This window comes from Carassius carassius, chromosome 46 (genome assembly GCF_963082965.1).
Source record: "Carassius carassius chromosome 46, fCarCar2.1, whole genome shotgun sequence".
Classification (NCBI taxonomy): domain Eukaryota; kingdom Metazoa; phylum Chordata; class Actinopteri; order Cypriniformes; family Cyprinidae; genus Carassius; species Carassius carassius.
This window is the reverse complement of record NC_081800.1, coordinates 19,786,775-19,804,516: the sequence shown is the minus strand read 5'-3', so window position 1 is coordinate 19,804,516 and position 17,742 is coordinate 19,786,775. Positions and strand designations below refer to the sequence as shown.

General features: G+C 35.1%; 2 protein-coding genes across 6 annotated transcripts; one reads left to right on the top strand and one right to left on the bottom strand.

Annotated features, from left to right (window-relative positions):
• The first annotated feature begins 739 nt into the window (after positions 1-739).
• Positions 740-7,453, top strand: letmd1 (LETM1 domain containing 1). Of its 4 annotated transcripts, none has more exons than XM_059540687.1 (9): positions 740-909; positions 3,515-3,654; positions 3,755-3,870; positions 3,961-4,043; positions 5,777-5,963; positions 6,066-6,167; positions 6,257-6,409; positions 6,491-6,587; positions 7,213-7,453. In XM_059540687.1, exons 1-9 carry the CDS (start codon positions 791-793, stop codon positions 7,284-7,286), a joined length of 1,071 nt encoding a protein of 356 aa, XP_059396670.1. In that variant the 5' UTR covers positions 740-790; the 3' UTR covers positions 7,287-7,453. The 4 variants fall into 4 exon arrangements, with proteins under 4 accessions (XP_059396670.1, XP_059396669.1, XP_059396671.1 ...); XM_059540686.1 differs by having other exon boundaries at positions 3,500-3,654; XM_059540688.1 differs by lacking the exon at positions 7,213-7,453 and adding an exon at positions 6,797-7,206 and having other exon boundaries at positions 742-909; positions 3,497-3,654.
• A 1,349-nt stretch (positions 7,454-8,802) lies between these two features.
• Positions 8,803-17,340, bottom strand: LOC132128953 (CD63 antigen-like). Of its 2 annotated transcripts, XM_059540368.1 has the most exons (9): positions 17,190-17,240; positions 16,887-16,953; positions 14,368-14,451; positions 11,164-11,346; positions 9,997-10,071; positions 9,818-9,910; positions 9,320-9,466; positions 9,027-9,110; positions 8,803-8,922 (listed from the first exon to the last, which is right to left on the bottom strand). In XM_059540368.1, exons 3-9 carry the CDS (start codon positions 14,431-14,433, stop codon positions 8,857-8,859), a joined length of 714 nt encoding a protein of 237 aa, XP_059396351.1. In that variant the 5' UTR covers positions 14,434-14,451; positions 16,887-16,953; positions 17,190-17,240; the 3' UTR covers positions 8,803-8,856. The 2 variants fall into 2 exon arrangements, with proteins under 2 accessions (XP_059396351.1, XP_059396350.1); XM_059540367.1 differs by lacking the exon at positions 16,887-16,953 and having other exon boundaries at positions 17,190-17,340.
• Positions 17,341-17,742: the final 402 nt, after the last annotated feature.

Genomic DNA, 17,742 nt, shown 5'->3' with positions numbered 1-17,742 from the left:
TTTGATGAATAAAAAGCTTTTATTCAAAATATAAAAATTTGTAACAATATACACTACCTTAAAAAATTTGGGGTCAGCAAAAAAAAACAAAAAAAACTTTTATTTTCATTTTCTTTTTCTTTTTTATTTGTTTTTGGGGTTTTTTGTTGAAAGAAATTAATGCTTTTATTCAGCAAGGATGTGTTAAGATTTATATTGTTAGAAAATATTTATATTTTAATAATTGCTGTTCTTTTTTAATTTATTCAGAAAATAATCCTGAAAAAAAAATTTCACTGGTTTCACAAATTTAGCAGCACAACTGTTTCCAACATTGATAATAAATCAGCATATTAGAATGATTTCTGATCATGTGACACCGAAGACAAAAAGCCTTTGAATTACAGAAATAAATTATAGGCTATTTCAAAGTATATAGAAAACCATTATTTTGAAGGGTAATAATATTTTACAATATTACGTTTTTTTCTGTATTTTAGATCAAATAAATACAGCCTTGATGAACAGAAGGGACTTCTGTAAAACACATTAAAAATCTTACTGATCCCAAACTTTTGAACAACAGTGTACAAATATATACATTTTTAGTTTGCTTGAGCCAAGAAGACTAATACTGTTTTGAAATGACTCCAATCGCACAAATACTACGGTATCTATCGAGAAAAAAAATTAAAGAAAAAATTAAATTAAACGGCTCTGGGTGTTATTGAAGTAGCCAATCACAGCGCCGCGCCTGCATTCCTTTCTCTGAAGACACGCTCACGTAGAACTGTCAGCTGCTCAGTCCAAGATGGCACTGTCCTGTAGAGGTGTGTGCAGCGGAGCTTCTTTGATCTTACTTTACGGAAAACGACCTGTCTGGGTCAAAGCAAGTTTCTGCACACCTAGACTGGATTCCACAAAATCCAGGTAGCCTACTATTCATAACAAGTGTAGGATTATCGATGCGTTTATATGTATGCGTTTGTGTGCATACCATACATCTAGGTGTTTTTGCATATGCACTCGTTATAGAATGATACTAAAGATAACGTAATGTTTCATCATGAATTATACAAATGGAGCTACCGGAAATATTTCTCATTGTCTGTCCTCCTTTTAGTTAAGTTGGTTCGACGTTTGACATTTGTCAGAGCTTCACCCTCGGAAATCTTCAATAGTTCTTATTGAAAACGATTAAGCGCAAGGACAAGAAACATAATGTGTTATAATTGTTTTCAAATGTAGAAGAGAACACGCAATGTGTTTTATTTCTTTTAATCTGCCTTAAGGTATTGTAACTGATAGACCTTATAATGTAAAAGTGCAGGATAGGGACCGCCTGCAAAGTGCAAAACCAAGAGCAATTGAGCAAAATCACAATTAAAAATAAATCTCAGGTCTAAGGGTCTTAATACTGGTTCATAAAATAACATTTAGATGTTGGTTTTATTTAAAGAATTGCAGGTGCATCTCAATAAATTAGAATGTCGTGGAAAAGTTCATTTATTTCAGTAATTCAACTCACAAAATTGTGAAACTTGTGTATTAAATAAATTCAGTGCACACAGACTGAAGTAGTTTAAGTCTTTGGTTCTTTTAATTGTAATGATTTTGGCTCACATTTAACAAAAACCTACCAATTCAATATAGCTGTGTCCCAAAGTTGAGTGTACGCACTTCGAAGGCCACGGAAAAACTGAAAAATGCTGCCTTCGGAGGACGCATTCCAAGGTAGGAAGGCATCAAGGCACGTCCGAATTCAAAGTTAGCTTCACTTCCTGTCTCCTGAGATGCCTTCATCTGGCCGATTTCTGAAGGCAGCATAGATGTATCCTTCGCTGCCTTTGATATCCCACAATCCTGTGCATTCCATTCCGCGAGAGTTAAGCCAAAAAATAAAGATGGCGCCTGAAAGTTGCGGTCGTTGGTCAGTTTGTGTGTAAATGTATTTTTCTGAACAACGTTTTCCACTTTTTATGCCCTTTCTAGCGAGAAATGAATATTGCAGTAATTAAATATAAACCTAGTTATCACCAAAGCTCTCAATATTTTGCTGTAGATCATTAAACCATTACGCTGCCTCAGAAGCCTGTCCGAAATCAGTTTCATGAGGTGCCTTCGTGCAAAAACGCTGCCTGAAAAGTCATTGCCTGATTAGACAGCAAGGCAGCAAGTCACATGCCTAAGTTTGCGGTGACACATGCTCACTTCAAATGCGCCCTTCAAAGTGCGCATTCTCACTTTGGGACAGCTTACGTCGTGACGCTGTAATGCAATCGCACTTTACATCCGCACTTCGGAGTACACACACTTCAGTTTGGGACACCCTTCGTCGCGCTGCTGTGATGCATTCGCAATTCAAATGCGCACTTCGGAGTCCATGCACTTAAGTTTGGGACACAGCATATCTCAACAAATTAGAATATGGTGACATGCCAATCAGCTAATCAACTCAAAACACACCTGCAAAGGTTTCCTGAGCCTTCAAAATGGTCTCTCAGTTTGGTTCACTAGGCTACACAATAATGGGGAAGACTTCTGATCTGACAGTTGTCCAGAAGACAATCATTGACACCCTTCACAAGGAGGGTGAACCACAAACATTCATTGCCAAAGAAGCTGGCTGTTCACAGAGTGCTGTATCCAAGCATGTTAACAGAAAGTTGAGTGGAAGGAAAAAGTGTGGTAGAAAAAGATGCACAACCAACCGAGAGAACCGCAGCCTTATGAGGATTGTCAATCAAAATCGATTCAAGAATTTTAGAGAACTTCACAAGGAATGTACTGAAGCTGGGGTCAAGTTGCTTGAAGTCCAGAGTCCAGCAAACTCACCAGGCCTGAACCCCAGAGAGAATCTATGGGATATTGTCAAGAGGAAGATGAGAAACAAGAGACCAAAAAATGCAAATGAGCTGAAGGCCACTTTCAAAGAAACTTGGGCTTCCAGACCACCTCAGCAGTGCCACAAACTGATCACTTCCACGCCACGCTGAATATAGGCAATTCACTAAAAATGTTTTTTTTATTGGTCTTATGAAGTATTCTAATTTGTTGAGATAGTGAATTGGTGAGCTTTTGTTAAATGTCAGACAAATTCATCACAATTAAAAGAACCAAAGACTAAAAACTACTTCAGTCTGAGATGCACCTGTATAGCACAACAAAAGCTATTGAAATGGAACAATTGAGAAAAAGCTTACAAAGCATCACAAATATTGTGCAGTTTACCGCCCCGTAGAGGACGATATTGCACTTGTCTTGACCAAGTTTGACATTCAGAAGTTGAAATAAATTAATTTAGAATGCACACAGTTTGATATGTAAACTTAAATGGGTGGGTCTTGTTACTTGTTCAAAGAACAATATTTACAGCCATTAGGGTGCATGCTGTTGAATTCAAGTTGAATCTGTTAGCACATTCATTCTGAGAAGAAATTGCCCTGGGTTCATCAGGAAATACAGTACATGCCCTGCCCTGTTTTGATATTTTACAATTTTATGTATGTATGTCTAGTAGTTTGTGGTTTGTTAGACACTACTCACCTTCACAAGCAAGACATGGAATTGGTCGAAGCGTTGTGTCCGGTCTCAAATGGGCCAATGAGAAATATGAGAGATTCCTGCAACGTCGCTTTCCACGATTTTACGTTCTCTATCAGACTTTTATGAGAGGTCAGAGTGAATGTATATTTAAAATCATTACTGAATTTGTATCCTCAAACCATCTTGGGCAAATATGTTATAATATAGGGTTTAATGATTTTATATAAAGGTTTCCGACTCCTGTTTCAAGATGGTAAAAAAGTGAGAAGAATCATAGCCTGCATGCTGAATGAAAAAACAGAGTACCAGAATTTGCATTACCGTGATATGGAGAAAATCAGGCAGGTGGGTCAAAGAACTGAAACAGACATTTTTGGGATATATTGCTGTTATAAGTTGTATTCAATTGTTATCATTTTTGTGAGTTGCTTTCAGGTCCGCAGGGACTTAATCAAAGCCATCCCATTGGTCATCTTATCAATACCTCCTTTTGCCAACTATGTGGTCTTCATCCTTATGTGAGTATTTAACCTCTTATTACGCTGATTATTCAGTGTTTTGGCTTTTTAGCGATTATGAAGTATTTTTGCATCTTTGAAACTGCTTTAATATTGCATGTCTCCTTTATTATCTGTCACTCTTCCATTCATTGATCCAATGATACTTCCATCCTCAGGAATGTGGTTTTTCTGTATTCAAATTTCTGTATTTTCTGACAATAACAAAGCAACAACATTATTAAGAGGGACAAAATGGCAATTTGTCCATAAAATAATCAAATAATACCTGAAGTGAGTGTTGTTTATGGCCAGTGATCTTATTTGCCTGTTTATATATTTGTGAAAGTTTGTTCTTCTGTTTAACTGTTTTATTACAGTAACATTATATGTAAGAATGCATTCACAGTACTCCGATTGACCCAGTATGCAAATTGCAGGGGGCCAATAGATCTCTCAATTTCAGATGACAATTTCTTTCTATGCGTTTCATACATTTGCAAAGAACTGATATAAGCGCAATTGGACAAAAGTCATTTACCAATTTTGCATGAGGTACTTCGGTTACAGGGATGACGCATCTCTTGCATTTCCTCTTTTGAATCTCTTTATATTCCTTCTGTGTTTTTTATCTTACTTTAACTGCTTTATTTAACTCCTTTACGTTCTGATGACTATGCGGCATGAAATTATTATTTTTTCCCATATTTAAATAATGTTTAAAATCTTTGTTAATCCATGGCTTGTTATTTTGGTAGATTCAGACATTCTTTGTTTGAACAACAGAATTTACACAGAAACTAATGTAGCAGCTTATTGTATCACTCAGCAATTCATAGTTACTACAACAATCGTTATCGTTAAAAAGAAGCCCGATTCAGTACACTCAAAGCACACTCTTAACTGTTCTATTAGAAAATTAAATTAAGAAATATATTACTATTGCAAAAATATTATTGTAATATAGCAAAGGAGTGATAATAAAATTAATGATAATAATATTGAATAAGCTCAGGCTACCTTACTGCAGAGATCTATGAGGTTGGTTTTGAGTCGGCTGTCATGGACAGATGAAGATATCAAATTTCATCAATCTGAGGGAAAAATGGATGCGTTTTAAAATAAATATTATTATTAATCCTTAGATCTATTACAATAATATTTTTGCTATAGTAATATTTTATTAATTGTATAATTTAAATAAAAAATATATTTGTTATATATATAGTTTTTGATAATATCAATAATTATTATGATCCTTTTAATTTTACAGTGTAATTGTATTATTGCAATTGTAATATTTCTTTATTGATTAAAGTTTTAAGTTAAATTTTTAAATGTTAAAAATACTAAACCTTAAATAAGTTTATTGTTGTTGTTATTAAATACTAATAACTCAATAGTATTATTTCAATAGTAATAATAATTTATTTAGATTTTTACAATTGAAATACTTCTTCAGTAATAGTTTTTTATTCTACAGCACAATAATTATTTTGCAACAGTATATTATTTGGGGAAGTCGTGGCCTAATGGTTAGAGAGTTTGACTCCTAACCCTAAGGTTGTGGGTTTGAGTCAGCAATACCACGACTGTGGTGCCCTTGAGCAACTGCTCCCCGGGCGCCGCAGCATAAGTGGCTGCCCACTGCTCTGGGTGTGTGTTCACGGTGTGTGTGTGCACTAAATGGGGAAAGGCAGATGTTTTTCTTCTTTCTTGTCCTTAGCTGATCACATGCCTGCATCATCCTCTAGGTACCTCTATCCTCGCCAGCTTCTGATCCGGCACTTCTGGACCCCACAGCAGCTGGTGGAGTTTCAGGGGGTGTATCATGCCCAGAGAGCACAGCACCACTGGGCTATAGTCAAAGGGCTGGAGAGCACATCAACATCTGTCAAAGAAAGCCGCCTCAAAAGCCGCCTCATGGAGCTCTCCAGTAAGGTAGCCTGAGTTCATTCATAATGTTACGTATATGCAAAACCATACCCTTTATAATTTTATTCCGATTTTGACTTTTTAATAAATATAAATGTGTGTCTGCAGGTCCGAAGTGGAGTCCACCCTGTGGTGTCTGATGTCCATGCAGTGAGAACTTTGTTCTCTGGGCCTCCCTTGGGTATCAAGAGAATGTATGCAGATCAGATGGTGAGCTTCAAAAATTCTCAGCTGAACAATGAACTGCACATTAAATGTTTGTTATTTAGTCTACGTCTTGTTAAAAAAATTATTTGCAGAGGCACCTGTGTCCTTTGCTTTTCCTGACGCCCCGCCTCCCAGCCTTCTGGATTGGTCGACGCTTGAACAGCCACGCCTTAGAACTCATGCAGCTGGACCGCGCCATTGTTCGATTAGGCGTGCACCAATTAAACGATGCGGAGCTCAGAGAGGTCAGGGGTCACTCTTTCCTGCCTATTACATTTTTTAAGCAGACTTTCTTTTGAAGACTATTTTTACATCACATCTCCTAGGCATGTTACGTGAGAGGGCTGAATACTGACCGTCTGAGTCCCGGACAGTGCCGGGAATGGCTCACACAGTGGTTGCAGTTCTCAACACACCTCAAAGGTACACAAGCCATAAGACATTTATGGAGTGATAAAAAACAGATGTCCAAAATGTCCCTCTGTGAAAAGAATTTAAAGTTAATGTGAAATAAGAATTTTGAACCTGGCCTTTTCCAGTGTTCAGATTTCGGTTCTGGATATGTATGCAAATTAGTGCATATTTTAGATAATTTAAACATAACATTTAATTTGCAACATTTCTGTATGCAGATTCTCTGTAGACAATACAATATGCCTAGTGTACAACTGAATGCATTGGAGAGGATACTGTATACCATAATGCAGTGCAGTGTTATGAATGAAACAAAAGTAATTTTAATAATTATTTACTCAAAATTAAAACCGTTCTTGATAATAACAGTGTGGCATATTAATATTAAGAATTACAGTTTAAATGTTGTTTTTAAGTATAATGTGTACTGCACAGTATTCAGGATTTTAACATAAATGTACTCTAAAGTTAGCTTTTAATACACCCTGAATGTTTCTTAATTGGTCAGTTGAGGTTTGTGTTGAATGGCATGAACAAATAACAGAAGAAACCACAGTTTTTCTTTTGAAACTGAGATGACAGTTACTGTGTTGCACATTCATTGTGGTATTGTGTTTCCTTTCTGTTTGACTAGAGTCAGAGACCTCCCTCTATTTGCACTGTATGGTGCTGCTCACTGTAAACTACCCTAAACACCCACGTCACTGACCTCAGAAAGAAGTAGATGACTTCTCTTCCTAATGCCCAGTGCTGAAAATCCACCACCCAACCCCCCCCCCAAAGGCAAAACATCACGGGAACAAACAGACTCATGTTTGCAAATCCAAGCAGGGCAAAACCTTTTTTTTTTTCATACACGAGTCCTTTGGCTCAGTCAGACATTATTTTCATAGGAATTTTTTGAAGTTTCTGCAGGAATTATTTTTTAAAAAGCCGGTCATTCTTTAAAAGTGTTTCTTGGTGATCCAATTTAGTTTATTTTAGTAAGGAACAGACAGGAAGGTCATTGTCATCGGGATTCTGGAACATGTGGAATAATTTCATTAATTAGTTTTCTTCCATATAGACAGGCTGTGTAATTAGTGACGTACATTTACACTATGAGAGGTTCTAACCACATCTGAGACAAAAAGCACACTGAACATATGCCAAATGCAACCATTTGGAATAAAAGCTCATTGGTCTTGAAACATTTTCATTCTGAATATTTATTCTGCTAACAATAGTTGTTCATGTATAGTGAATTGTGTTTTGAGGAATTTTGTACCTTTGTTTAAAAGATGCACTGACAAGTATCACCTATCACATTCATTTTTCTAATGTCTTTCTCTGATTTTTTTCTCTCATTTTTTGTGTTTTAAATCAGAAGGTTTACAGCCTTTAAAAACAAAGAGATAAAGTGTATTCCTTAATATATTAAGCTAAGTTCTATAATTCAGCATATACTCATTTTAATTAAAGTTTAAGTTCTCAGAACAACACAAAGAATATTGCACCTTGTTCCTAACCTATCCAATAAGAAACTGTTTTCTGTGAGCACTGGGCTGTTTGGTCAATGCATTAATAATATGCTTAATGAGTTTTGTCAGGTTCTGAAATAACTCGATCATCCTTTTATGAACAGCCTTTTACTACAAAACAGGAACAAATTAGGTGCAATACTTGCTGTTATCTTTTTATATTGCCAAATGTGTTGCATTATTTTATTTTTTATATAAAGAGACAATGCTGTTTGGTTCAGTGTTGAAGTACATAGTGAATGGAGTATGAGAAGACCTGAACTTCTATTAAAAGACTTCAAACTTTATGGTCTCTGTTTGTATCCTTCATCAAAATACCATTGATTCACCAACCACAGTAGTACGTTGAATTAACTCTAAATATTTACAAAGTTTAACACGAGGACAAACTTGTTTAGAACATTTTATTTCTTTTTTTTTTTGACAAGAATGTTTTATTAATGTATAAAATTTTGCATATCGGTAATTAATTGATTGTTGTCCTGGAACCCAAATGAATGTCAATGCGATAAAGATCAAGTTTAAAACAATGTCTAAAGTATAAATCTGAGACTTAACAGAAGACTAATCTACTAGATTATTCATAGATGCATAGACGTCATAGATATTTCCTTCTCAAAGAAAATGAGTACTCTCAACTTACACAGCAAGGGGGATAACAATTGTCATTTATATAATAGTTTTAAAAAACATCAGAACTGTTTCTGAAAGCTGTAAGTGATGTGCTGATATGGGTGAAGTGCTGTAACTAGATGTGATCACATGACCTCATACCCACTGCGGGTGGCTCGCATCAGAATGCAGGACAACACAATGCCTGTGATCTACAAAAAAAAAAAACATATTTGTTGGTTAGAGTACAAAGAAGAGATGGTTGCAATGACTTTTTATGCGCATATAATAGAAAAACGAATCTTGAAGGTCTTACCTGCACAAGTCCAATGACCAGAGCTGGCACAGAGATAAACAGGATGACTTCCTTTAGAAACTTGTCCATAATGGGCTGACATCCCTGTGTTAATCAAACACATAAACAAAATCTAAGTGCTTATAGCACATCCCACATTTTCTGTCCAATAAACAATCTGAACTAGTCTTATTTAAAAAGAAGAACATTTAAAAACTCTACATTTTCTATTTAAACTATGAGGACACAGTTACATTTTTTGTAGAACTTCTTTATAAAAATGCCACAGTACAGAAAAAAGAAAGGTTTCTTACACCCGTGTAGATTTTTATGGTGTCTCGGATAGCTCCTTCACCACAATCCTTAGTGATGTTTTTACAGCAGGAGTCTGGGACTGAATTGGGAGCCAAGAATTTTGAGTTCAGCCAATCAAGAGACGAGTTTTTTCCACAGCACTTTTGCTGAAAGAAAGACATTACAATTTCAACTTACACAGTAACTGTTCTTTTTGTAAATGATATATATATGTGTGTCTGTGTGTGTGTGTCTGTGTGTGTGTGTGTGTGTGTGTTTGTGTGTGTGGAAAAAAAAAGTGCAGTGCAGTACACGGTCTAAAGTGATTTTAACCACATAACAGCACAAGAGGAAGCAGGATGTCAGTTTAGCGTCAACAGATGGCACCAAGCAAAAAATAATGGGAGAAACTCTTGAGATACAATTATGTGCATGTGAAAATGGACATCGGAGCAGGATCACAGGTCTTGTTTGGACAAGCAGCACATCCAAAAAGTGAGAGGTTTGGGTTTACTAACCTCTTGCTGTATATTATCAATGGTTTTATGATTTCCTGTTTCATTGTATCCTGCGATCATGATGTCAAAGCGTTCATGCAGTAGATCATTCAGCTGCAGAGAAAGAGAAATTATTATGAGACAAATGGCACTAGGAAATACATTAATAAAAATGAAGTGCCCATGAGAAGAGTGCTTACCTTCCCCCATAAGACATATCCAGCGATGGCGGCTCCGATTTCAATGATGATGATGAGGGACAGAAGAACAGTGAACTAGGAAAGAATAAATAAAGGTGAAGAAAGTCAAGGAATAGCGTTTCAAAGAGTTTAATGATTTTCTTGAGAGAGGGTAGGTGCTGTACAATGGCATATTCTGAGGCACCAGTTCATTCTAACTTTGTTATCCATTTTAGTGAAATATGCAGTTAGTTACACATCTATTCTTCCAATTATGTGTTATGTCAAAAGGAGTCTGGTTTGATCTGTTGGCCGTCAGTAAATAATCAAAAGCATCAGCATCAATTTAGTGGAAATAAAACCTAGATGTAGTTTTCCTTCTCTGATGACGTCAGATTCACAGTATGAGCAGAATATGCTTAACCACTCTCTTCCAACCATTAGTTTACTGCAAGCGAGAAATGGAGAGGAGGTGCACTCAAATAAAACCCCAACCTATTTTATGTTTACATTGTAACATTGTCCACTACCCCAGTGCATGCCAGATTCTATCATTAATCTATATTTTCACTTTTCCCCCGTTTGTGAATTAATCGTATTTATTGCTTCAATACTGGTTATTATTTTTTTTTATTAGTAGTAGTAGTATTATTTCTTGTTCCAGATTATTTTTTACATACATTTCCCAAATCTGTCATGTTATTCTATTTGCATATTTAAATATATAACATGTAATGGAATATTTTAATAATTAAATTAGATAACAAACAATATATAAATCTTTGAAAATATAGCAATATAGCATTTTTCTCACTTTCAACTCAAATTTATGATCTCAGACAGCTGCATGGGGTTAAATAAGATGAAAACAAATTAAAACCAAAATGCATGTATCTCTTGACTTCTTCCTGATTACAAATTTGGAAGCAACAAAGGTAAATGCCATGTAATACTTAGTGACTAAGCCTTTGTTTACAAGGAGCTTGTGAACTAATAGGTACATGTTAAGAATAAATGGTGCAAACAAAATGTATCCCCTTGTGCAAGCAGCTGAAATGACTGTAAACACTTAAACGATTTCCTTTATCTTAGTGAAACTGTCTGAACAACAATTAGTTTACATTTATTGGAAAACCTGAATCTCATTTTATGCGCTAGAACACAAATATTTTCCTTACACATCCCTACCATGGTCATCATGTACTGATTCTCCTTCCAGGCACCACAGCAGCCAAAGAATGCAATGAAGAAGATGATGGATCCCACCACTATCAGCAATACAGGAGACCCGGAGTATCCTTTGATGATGGCTGAGGTGTCGATAGACAATTTAGCCAATACCCCAATAATTATTAAGGTCAGGCCACACAGCTAGGGATAAGAGACAGAGAGAAGTGTGAAAAACAGTAACCCACTCCTCAATATTTATTTTGTTATTCCTCATTCTGTAGTTAAACTGACATTAACCTGCAATCAATCTACATTTTTAAACTTGTACTAGTAAATTGAGAAAACAGAAGAACGATGATGAAAAAGAAACACAAAAAGAGGACCAGGAGTCTTGAGACAGAAGCCATATGTCATATCGTGTATGCATTCTCAGAGTCAAATGAAATAAAAGTACCACTTCTGATCTTAGTCTATTTTATTATTTAACTATCTTTTAATTTGGAATAAATAATTCATGTTAACTAGGTTTTATTTGAGTGTTGATTTCCACTAAATATGTAAAGAACAGAAATGGTACCTTAACTTATTGCATTAGCATTAAAGAGAAAACCAAAAAAGGCAGCTGTAACTAGGTGTGGGTAATATATTGTAACAAATCTTTGTAACTATCAGTACACTAACTTGCCATTGGCGCTGGCTTGAAATATCAATTCATCATGCTATGTAAAGTTTGTCAGCAATCAGGAAATTAGTTAAACACCATCATCACATAGATAATGTACTGTGTAAATGTCTCTTCAGTAAAGTCTTGAGGACTGATCGGCACAGCTGAGGAAAGTGTAAAGGATGTTTAGTAATATGTAGGTGTCAGCTGTACAAATGTAAGATGCATGGGCATGTCACAGCAAGTCAACCCCCCAGATAAACTTTTATGTCTACACCAAACCGGCTAATGTACAAAGCAACACCCATGGAAATATTTGAGGGTAATAAGTGGCAGCAGGTACCTGAACAAAACTTACAAAGAGGAGGATGAATCCTGCTGAGTGAAAAGATATACACTGAAATTGTCAGGAGTGTCTATTATTACATAAAAAAACACATTACTATGTTCTAAATAAGGAGTTTAATTGTCTATTATCAGCCCATATTATTCAAGTTACCCCTTGGCATTTCTTCACAAAATGTGTCACAGATGAACGTTGATCAGCCACATGATGCCATCACAAATAGGAAGATCAAGCACATGACTGACACTGAACTTTTAAATCTCGCTTCCACTGAGACATATAAGAGACTATTACATTCCCAGCACAAAACTAAGTTTCACTTTATTTCATTTTGTTGCTCAAAATCAAACACAATTGTAATTCTCAATATCACTGGGATTGTTAATGGTCTGGTTTGTATCAGGAAATGTACCCAATATGAAATTAAAATAATCTAAAATGAACAGAAGTAGAACGGTTTCATTATTATTTGAAAAACAATTAAATGGTAACTGAAACACAGCAGATCCCTTGTTTTAGTGCTTTCTAACATTACAGTTGAGAAACTCCATGTGATATAATGTCCTGTTCAGATGCGACAAAATTTCCCTGGGAAAGTTACATTAGTTTCCACACATGCACTGTTTTTAAATCAATCTGAACTATAAACATTTTTATGATTGTGGTCACAATATATTTTCAAACATTTCTCATTTACTTTGATGTTCACTGAATCCCATAACTAAAGTCATATTTCTTGTGTCACAAATCATTTATTTAAATTATTAAAGGTGAGTAAACAGATAGTTCAATTACTGTGGGATATACTAGAATAAAAAGTGACTGAAATTTAAACTTAAAACAAAAATAAGATGAGGTGAATCCAGAAATTGCTCTGAATGGTCAACGCAGTAGCAACATCTAGGTAGATACCTAAATAATTCTGTGTGTTCAAACTGATATTAGTGTTTTTGTGTGATCACAGGAAGCATAGATGATATAGGTGTGTATAAATGAATAAATGACTGTATTCCTGTAATCTGACAAAACCAGGAAACATTCCTGAATGTTGTGAAATTTTTTGGCCTTACACTCTGAATCACTATAACAGGAAACTTATTTTGTTCTCCACTGAGATTTTTTACTGGCAAAACTGTGTCATAGCTACTATGAACTCCTAACACTTTTTTTTTTGAGAGGGGGAGGAAGAATTGTGAAACACCACGAGACGTAAGACGTTGAGAAGTACAGAAAAAAAATGTCCATATCATTTCTCCTATTATTTCCGCCACAGTTTTTCCATATTCCTCTATGTTCTTCCCTTAAATTAGAAGAGTTGATATATTCCTCTTCCGTCTCAGTGTGTGCACTCAATCGCTGTAGTGCTCGACGCCACTATGCTAGTGTTTAACTTAGCAACATTCATTCCTTAGGATCCTAACAGGGAAGTGAATTTAGAAGCCACCAAACAATTCAATGTTTTCCCTTTTTAAAGCCGGTTACATGAGTAGTTGCACGAGTAAGTATGTTGACAGAATAAACAGTGGCGATTTCCTAAGCTGATAAAAGTGATGACTATAATGTATGGCGGAAGAGCACTTGGCAGCACTTCGACTTCGGCGCAGTAATATCATCACTCCTGAAAACACCTCACGTTGGTTGTCGTAAATTAGAGGGGGAGTGTTCAGGAGTGATGATATTACTGTACCGAGGTCGAAGTGCTCTTCCGCCATACATTATAGTTATCATTTTTTATCCGCTTAGAAAATCGCCACCATACTTACTCGTGTAACTACTCATGTAACCGTCTTAAAATCGGGACAACATGGAAGTGTTTGGTGGCTTCTAAATTCATCCCTGTTTGGATCCTAAGGAATGAATGTTGCTAAGTTAAACACTAGCATAGTGAAGGCGCGCGCTACAGTGATTGAGTGCACACACTGAGACGGGAGAGGTATATATCAACTCGTCTAATTTGAGGGAAGAACATAGAGGATTATGGAAAAACAGTGCCGTTTTCCTTTTAAGCCACGCACTAAACTGAAGTCAATGTGAGACGGCATGAATTGTAAAAAGGCAGGGTTAGGAAAGCGTTTTGTATAAATCTTTCAAAATAAAGCCTCGAGGTAATATGCAATAAGCCAAAGACAGTTCAGAAAAATGGGCCAGCAGTTATAACATGTTCTAGCTCATGCAAAATATGATGTGAAATAATACATTATTTGTTACTCACCCAGAAGATGAAATTAAAGAAAAAGAGCAGGTATTTGATACATTTCGCTCCTCCTTCTACAGCCATGATGACTTTTAATTAGATCTTGAGAGAGAAAAAAAGGGAAGGTAAATAAACATCAATGAAAGTAAGTGACCACACCCACTGCGCTAATAATTAACTGTATATTACTGAAAGTCAAATATCCTATTCAAGCAATTGGAAGAAAATTACAAAAACTAAAATAATGTCAAAGGGCAAGAATATGTTAAGATGAAATGTGATGATTGAGCTATGACTGAAAATGGCCATTGTATAGATGCCTATAAACATTCAATAAATCTGATTCTTTCCTCCAACATTTTCCAGGGTGGACATGTTATGCTTGACCTCATGACTAACATAAAAAAATAACTTGAAATAACACAAAGATTTTTTTTCTGAGTGGCTGATGTCTCATCCAGTGTGTGATGTCAGTTTTTACAGGACAGAGTATCACTGGACAGTATCTCAAGAGACAAAAAAAAAAAAAGATTAAATACATATTTATATATTTATATGGAAAACGTGAAAAAAAATTTGTGACAGATATGCCGTTTCTACAAATACCTAATAAATGTAGGTAAAATGTGGGTTTTGGATCCTAAGCCCTATAGTCCCCATTCTCTTTACCCTGAACAAAATCAATGTAATCAGGTAAAAATTAACATTAGAAATGCTAAAACTGCTGACTTGTCTTAAGTAACAAGGAACAAAGTAAAACCATGACAAAGGTCCAACTTATTACTTCATCTGACTACAGTCATGAGATTAATAGTTAGAGTTTAGTTTGTTATTTTAAAGGAAGTGTGAAGGTTTCCTGTCGATTTCCTGTCGAGGAGAGAAAAAAACAATCCATGCCAATGGTTTCGCAATCCGCCCCCTTAGTTTATAAACCGTATTTACGAATTCTTAAACTTCATTCATACGTTAACATACAGTTTTATTGAAAATTATGATGTGGAATATGCCTATAGCAAAGTGTATTAAGTAATTCTCCATCGATTTTAGTATGAGGTGGAATACAACGATTTAATAAGAAAGATGTGAATCAAAATCTTGTTTAATTTGTGATAATCTTAGCACTTAATTATTATTGTATCATAAACCTGGCATTGTGACTGAATTTGTTCCTCCTTTGTAAGTCGTTTTGGATAAAAGCTTCTTATGCATAACCTGTATAATAATAGATAATAATAATAAAAATAAGTTATTTTTATTATTATTATTTTAATTTATAGGCTAATTATATGAGTGCACTTAAGACAGTAAAATGTTTTTCATAAAATAATTCATAAATTCTTTATTTTTAAAACCTTTTACAGTTTTGGAAATGTGTTTGTGTACTATTCTTCGTATCATGAAGACTTATTTTGGTGATTTTATTATACTAAGCTTTTCCCCCCAGAGTAAGAAATTACATCCTTCACCGTTAATGTTATTATTAAATAATTAGGCCTAATATAACATTGCATTCAGTTAGAGAGAAAAGAAAGGACAATATAACAGGCACATTATTTGTTTTGTATTGCATTCAGGGAATTTTCTATTCTTTTTAGCGTTTATTTTAGACTATAAAACACAGGCGGTGGTGTTTTGTCCTATCGGTGAATAATTAGATTAGATTAGATTCATCTTTATTGTCATTGCACATGTAAAGTACAAGGCAACAAAATGCAGTTAGCATCTAACCTGACGTGCAAGAAGCAGTAAATACAGAATATACAAGGTTTACAATATGTTACAAATGTACAGTAAATATACAGATTTAAGGCAGTATTATGGACATACTTTACAGATCTTAAATACTATTAGCATGATATACAGATAGGTGTACTATGAACATACTATACAGATGCATTATGTAAAAGTGTATGTACTCCATAGGCATAAACTATGAACATCATTTACACTAGTGCAATGGATAGTAAAGTGCATAGAAAATATTTCAGTGTGCAAATGGATTACTCGGTATTCAGGGATTAACTGGGTTATTTTGACGTATTATGAATTTGTGTGTACGGTTTATTACATTTACATTTACATTTATTCATTTAGCAGACGCTTTTATCCACAGCGACTTACAGATGAGGACAGTGGAAGCAATCAAAAACAAAAAAAGAGCAATGATATATGAATTATTAATCCGCGGGCACGATTTGTTAAACCGAGGGAACAGTTTACAAACTCCTGAGTACGGTTTATAAACTGAAGGGACGGATTGTTTTGTTGTTGTTAGTTTGTTTGTTTCTCCTATAGGTGACCTCCCAGGCTCCGTAGTTGTAAATAAATAAATAGATAAATAAATAAAGTTTACGATTACGAAAGTTTACGACACTCAACTGTAGCTCTTGTTCCTTAGAATCCCCATCCTCGTGTGTTACACAAGCAAACGCCTATTTCTTCACTGCCAGCTTCAACTTCGCAACTTTTAGAAGGTTTAACATGACGGTATTTAAATCTGATTAAAACAGAGTTCAAATGTTCAAAAAGAAACCCACCAATGTGTCGGAAGTTTGAAAGACTTTTAAGGCCTCGCTCTTTCCGAGAGGACTGATGAAATTCAAACTACGACACACGAAAATCGCAGAGGAGAAGAAACAATGTTATTATTCACGGAGTTAACTAATTTACATACGCGTGGGATTTCGAGGATTTCTCGTTATATTAAATGACTAAAGAAAACAAACAACCAGTTCTCCTTATAAACAAAGAGAATGTGTGGCATTCGTTTCAGTCTCGAGAATAACGTTACTTTCAGAAGTTTACGTCACATGTTATATAACAGAAATAAAAACGCGTACCTCTGGTTAAAATGTCAAGTCCCGCGTACAGGAATCCTATAGAGTGGAAAAACTGGATGCTGTCCGTCCAAGCAACAGTACACGAATATGAGAAGTCGAGTGTTGGATTGTGTAAATGTGACCCCTCCTATAAGTGTACCCCAGCCCTCACTGCCAATATCAGAAGAAGAGGCTGAGCCTAGGACAGAAATCATCTATATACTCTAAGCCTTTCTTTCTTATTTCAATGGACTAAAACTGATCGAATAGTTTATTATGGTTAACAGATATTTTCAAAAACAATACAAGCGTCACATTTTAAAGGTGCACTCAGTATTTTTAAAATTAAAAAGTTTTTACACAAAGGAGTGAACAGCACTTATAATAAGGCTGTGCACAATAGCATCGTACAATCACTAAATACAATTGTACATGAAGAGGCCGTCCCCTCATGAGCTCCACCATGTTAACATCACATGGTCAAGTTATAACTAATAATAATAGTTATAAATAATATATTAATAGTTATATAAATAATACTTTATAATAATAAATATTATATATTTATAATACA